Source organism: Siphateles boraxobius, unplaced genomic scaffold (assembly GCF_051911475.1).
Source record: "Siphateles boraxobius isolate OS27281-9 unplaced genomic scaffold, OSU_SipBor_1 24, whole genome shotgun sequence".
NCBI classification, from domain to species: domain Eukaryota; kingdom Metazoa; phylum Chordata; class Actinopteri; order Cypriniformes; family Leuciscidae; genus Siphateles; species Siphateles boraxobius.
Genome location: NW_027508855.1, coordinates 8,215,075 through 8,221,095, shown reverse-complemented (window position 1 = coordinate 8,221,095; position 6,021 = coordinate 8,215,075). Strand labels below are relative to the sequence as shown.

The 6,021-nt window shown below is 38.0% G+C and overlaps 1 protein-coding gene across 1 annotated transcript; it reads left to right on the top strand.

Annotated features, from left to right (window-relative positions):
- Nucleotides 1–470: 470 nt before the first annotated feature.
- cnga2b (cyclic nucleotide gated channel subunit alpha 2b) lies at nt 471–5,546 on the top strand. Its single transcript, XM_077241188.1, has 6 exons — nt 471–571; nt 1,864–1,974; nt 2,062–2,235; nt 2,327–2,434; nt 2,704–2,810; nt 3,819–5,546. The coding sequence occupies exons 1-6, from the start codon at nt 471–473 to the stop codon at nt 5,201–5,203; spliced, it is 1,986 nt and encodes a 661-aa protein (XP_077097303.1). The 3' UTR covers nt 5,204–5,546.
- The last annotated feature ends 475 nt before the right edge of the window (nt 5,547–6,021 follow it).

Genomic DNA, 6,021 nt, shown 5'->3' with positions numbered 1-6,021 from the left:
AGCTTAATGGGAATGCTGGGAAAGCATTCTTGAAACATATTTTTGAGAGCTGAGATTTAATTATATATATAAAAAACGTCCTCATTTAGATAACTACAAGTAACTATTCAAGTTAATTTTTATTAAGTATCCTACTTAAGTAAAGTTTTTGTAATACTAACATCAGTATAAGCTTACTGTAAGTGTATACTGTTTCAATACTTGGGACTAAATTGGCTAATTTTTTGTACTTTTATGTAACAGTAGTAAACATTGAGTACACAAGTTTACAACTGAGTTTTTCTTTGTACTGCAACTATACTACAAGTGAACTTATAGGTATACTGATGTACTAGTCAAATACTTGTAGCACATATTTTAGTCACTGAGAAGGATAAAAAGTAGACTGAAAGTATACTTTCTTATCTTTTAATTTAAAAGAAGTATACTTTAGGACACTTTAAGTGATCGAGTGTGTTTGTGTGTACAGTATGACGGGCCAGTCGGCTGCTGAGGGATCTCCCTGCTCTCATCGCCTCTCTGTGCAAACTCAAGAGGATGAGCAGGACCGAGCAGAGAGTGTGATCAGCAGGTCAGTGATTTTGTGTTTGTTTGTGGTCTGTTTTCAATATATGCAAGGATCAAATGTCCTCACAATGATAGTAAAGCCAATTTGGTGATCTAGCTTGTGGTCCTCAGATGGGAAGTGTCTCAAAAGGACGAAACAATCTAATTTCATGTTGTACTTTTTTTTTTCACTTGATCAACAGCATGCTGTCATTTACCTCTGAATTGACTCATTCCCCTGTAAAAAAGTAAAACTGTTTGTGCCGGGCTGAAAGTACAGCACTGCAAATAAAAGTTTGAAATATGAAATCGTCACACTATTCCAAAAGTATAATCATAACTCTTAAACATTGCATGTGTAAGTGTGAGACTGGTTTGATAATTACGTAAAGACCAAAAATTCCAAACTTGAGGGGTCAGTAAGATTTTTAAAAGTGTTCTTGAAAGAAGTATTGTATGTTCACCAAATACAGTAAAAACACTAATACTTTGAGATATTATTACAATTTAAAATAACTCTTTTCTATTTGAGTGCATTTTTAAATGTAATTTATTCCTGTGATGGCAAAGCTAAATTTTCACCAGCCATTTCTTCAGTCTTCAATGTCACATGATCCTTCTGAAATCATAATGTGCTGTTTTGGTGCTCAAGAAAGATTTCTTATTATTATCAATGTTGAAAACAGTTTATGTGCTAACCATGATCAAAATACAAATCAGGACTCTCTGATGAATAGAAAGCTCAAAAACAGCATTTATTTGAAATATAATTCGTTGGTGTCACTTTTGATTCATTTAAAGCATCCTTGATGAAGGTATTAAAAGTATTAATTTCTTTCAAAAATAAAATCTTACTGACCCCAAACCTTTGAGTGGTATAGTGTAATTTTGTGTAAAAATGAAAATTCTGTCATCATTTACTCAACCTCATGTTGTTCTAAACCTGTATGAATTTATTTCTTCTGCTTAACACAAAAGACAATATTTTGAAGAAAACTTTGGTAACCAAACAGATGCTGGTCCCCATAGACTTCCATAGTATGACAAAAATGAAAAATAGGCTACTATGGAAGTCAGTGGGGACCAGAAACTGTTTGGTTACTGAAATTCTTCAAAATATCTTTTTTTGTGTTCGGCAGAAGAAAGAAATTCATACAGGTTTAAAAATATCCTCTAAGTAATATTTAACATAAAACACTTCAAGAACAACAGAATTCAATTGGAGTTAACCATGATGGTATAAAACATGTGTGATTTCAACTCATTTCTCATTTCCTGTTCATATGTTCTATCTTCATCCATTCTTTGCTCTCTCAGGTCTCAGTCTGCATGTGATGACACCTCGTCCGAGCTGCAGCGAGTAGCTGCTCTAGAGCCCCAAGAAACGCCATCAAGAAACTCCTTTAGAGGAAGAGGAGCTCTTTCCAGGTTTAGGATCCATACAAATATGCACATACACGTTCTCACATGTACCACAGCAAATCTGGATAAATCCTTTCTCGCTTGTGTTGCCAGATTGGTGACTCTGGTGGTAACTCTGAGAGACTGGGCACACAGGAGTCTGATAGAGGAAGAAGAGAGACCCGATTCCTTCCTAGAGAGATTCCGGGGACCCGAAGTTCGAGCCCCACCCAGTCAAAGGAGCAACAACCAACCAGACGCCAATGGAAATACTAAGGGAAATACAAAGTAATTCTGACACATTTATTTTTCTTTGACATATGGGCATGAAACCTAGTCTGCATACAGAGAGGATAATCTGAGTGTTTTTTTTTCATAGGAAACAATGGGAGACATTTATAGTTTCTCCATCGGATGATATTTACTACTACTGGCTCTTCTTCATCGCCGCTGCTGTGCTCTATAACTGGGTTCTTCTTGTAGCCAGGTGTGACTTTTCACCTAGTCTTTCTTCTTTATATTCTTCACTATATTTAATGTGCTCCTGATAAACACAGTTCCCTGTGGTGGCGGTTTGTTTCTGGCGTAACTAATTGTTCCGATGCTCTAAGGCTCTTTCGTTATGCCTGTCACTCTTCCACAAACGGAACGGCCCTTTGAGACAACTGCTTGACTGACTGTACATGCATGTATCTGTAGGTTGTCTAAATATCGGTGGTTCTTATGTTCTTTCTCTTTCTGTCTTTGTGTGAATAGAGCATGTTTTGATCAGCTTCAGACTGAGAATCCTATTGTCTGGCTGGTTTTTGACTATATTTGTGACTTTGTCTACATACTGGATTCATGTATGCGGCTAAGGACAGGTATAGACTCACATACTCAAAATTCCTGACTAACACCACATGTTAAAGTTAATTATCCCAATGATTGAATTCATTAAGTGCCTTCACTCATTACAGAAACACTATATGGAAATCACATTTTATATTATCATCACAAAATCTTTTAATTGCTTTTATGCATTTGGAAGATGCTTTAATCCAAAGCAACTTACATTGAATTCAAGGTACATTTTATCAGTTCATGCATTCCCTGGGAATTTAACCTTATCATTTCCTTCACCGTGCTTGACTGTATAAGCTACAGGAGTGCTTTATATTTGTTTGTGGACAGCAAGTACAAAAATAAATACTGAACACAACCATATTAATTGCATTTTATTTGTTGCATAACTAATTGTGCATAGTTTAAATTAATAAAATAAATAGCCATATTAACTTTTAAAAGAAAACACTTCCCATATCTTTATACCCCGTGTTTGTTCCATGTGGCTGGAAAATCACAATTATGCTGTTGTTTATGCATTTACAAAGTCAGTTTTTCTACTCGGGCAAAGTCATGTTAAAACATTTGCATATTTCATGTTAATTTAAAACTGTAATGAAATGAAAACTTATCAATTTTCTAATTGTATGCTATTTATTTTATTGTAAACGTTTCATACATGCATGTTTAATTATTTTTTTATTTTTTTATTTTGACCTCGTGATTTCTGGTAAAACGACAGACTTCTCTCTGGTGACATATGCCATACTTCCCCAATCATTTTGTCTGCTTTAAGCCCGCCCCTTTCTTACACATCTGCCTCCATCCATTCAAAAACTGATGGATAGAACCAAGTTCTCATCCTACATTTTTTCTTTTCCGTTTCACTCAGATGTACAACACAATAGAAGATTGATCTGTCGCCACTTCAGTTTCATCAATACTTTTTTTATTTTCATTCAGCATCTTGGAAGCAGAACAATGTGCAGATTTTTGTATTCTTTGTGTTACTGAACAAACTATAAAGCATTTTTATGCTCTTCCAGGTTACTTGGAGCAAGGACTTCTGGTGAAGGACCTAGCGAAACTTAGAGACAGCTACATTCATACATTTCAGTTTAAAATGGACATTATCTCCATCCTTCCCACGGACCTGGCGTACATCATCGTGGGCATCAACACACCACAGGTCCGCTTCAACCGCCTCCTGCACTTCTCTCGTATGTTTGAGTTCTTTAATCGTACTGAGACGAGAACAAACTACCCAAACATCTTCCGCATCTGGAACTTGGTTCTCTACATTCTAGTTATTATCCACTGGAATGCCTGCATCTACTATGCCATCTCAAAGTCGATTGGTTTTGGGTCAGATCCATGGGTTTATCCTAACATCTCATCCACAGAGGAAGGAGGTCTGAGACGGAGTTACTTATACTGCTTCTACTGGTCCACACTGATGCTGACCACCATCGGAGAGATGCCACCACCCGTACGGGACGAGGAATTTGTGTTCGTGGTGTTTGATTTTCTTGTCGGAGTGCTCATTTTTGCCACTATTGTGGGTAATGTGGGTTCCATGATTTCCAATATGAATGCCACACGGGCAGAGTTCCAGGGACGGATTGATGCTATTAAACATTACATGCACTTCCGCAAGGTCAGTCGCCATCTTGAGACACGTGTCATCAAATGGTTTGACTACCTGTGGACAAATCAGAAAGCGGTGGATGAGCAGGAAGTCTTAAAGAATCTTCCTGACAAGCTACGTGCAGAAATTGCCATCAACGTTCATTTATCTACTCTGAAGAAAGTTCGCATCTTTCAAGACTGTGAGGCTGGACTGTTAGTAGAACTGGTTTTAAAACTGCGCCCTCAAGTGTACAGTCCTGGCGACTACATCTGCCGAAAAGGAGACATTGGAAAAGAGATGTATATCATTAAAGAGGGAAAATTAGGAGTCGTTGCTGATGATGGGGTGACACAGTTTGCATTGCTAACAGCTGGAGGTTGTTTTGGTGAGATTAGCATTCTTAACATTCAGGGTAGTAAAATGGGAAACCGTCGGACAGCTAACATTCGTAGCATTGGCTACTCTGACCTCTTCTGCCTTTCAAAGGACGACCTAATGGAGGCCGTAACCGAATACCCAGACGCTCAGAAGGTTCTGGAAGAGCGTGGAAGGGAGATTTTGAGGAAGCAGGGGCTTCTGGATGAAAGCACCCCACAGGCAGGCTTGCTTGTAATGGATACAGACGAGAAGGTTAAAGATCTGGAGGGCTCACTGGATATTCTACAAGCACGTTTCGCACGGTTACTCGGGGAGTTCACAGTGACTCAAAGCAGACTGAAGCAAAGAATCACAGCGCTTGAGAGACAACTGTGTCATACTGGCCTTGGGCTTGTTTCAGATCATGAGATGGACTTTGAGTAATGCTAACACACCAAAAGCCAATTCAACTGCATAGATATGCGCATTTGCACCATGAAGATTATGTGCCTCTATGTCATATGCAGGATTAGCCTATATTTCTAGATGCACGTAAATTTACAGTCACAGACATTTGCTTTTTCAAACACGTTCCAACAGCCTCTAGCGTTTAGATTTGGTTTTTCAAGTATTGTCTTGGATTTTTTTCAGGAAAGAAGGCATATTTAATTTTCCCTAAATGAAAATGTGTGAGAGATAGATGTAGTCCTTTAATATATAATCAGTGTTGTTATTGTTAACTATTTTTAATTGAAAAAATGCTGAAATAAAATCAAATATAAATGAATCCATCCATCAATTCTCCAAACCATGTGTCCATTTAAAGACTTTAAAATATAAATATTAGGTAATAAGGGGTTTCAAGTGCATAGCGATATTGTCATTGTTAATTTCCCCATGATGCAGCATTCTCTATCTAAAACTGATTGAGCAGACCGAACCGTAAGTTGTAGAGACTTTGAGGGCCGGTAGTACTCACACCGCATACAACGTCACCAAAGGCTCGCCCCGAACGGCCTGACGGGGGCGCTACAACGGTCAAAAGTAAATGTCTCATAACTCCTAAACTGTTAGGCATAGGCTCAAGTGTCTTATATCGTTGGAATTCTTGGCTCAAGGTGGACAAAATGCATGCCTTTGATTTGCTCGTCACCCTGTGGACATTTTCGGGTATTTGGGTTTTTTCCAAAAACCTACTTTTACGAACTAGTCCTAGGTTTTCGGCCTGATCTGCATGCAGAAATGTTCTCTGAAGAGTGACT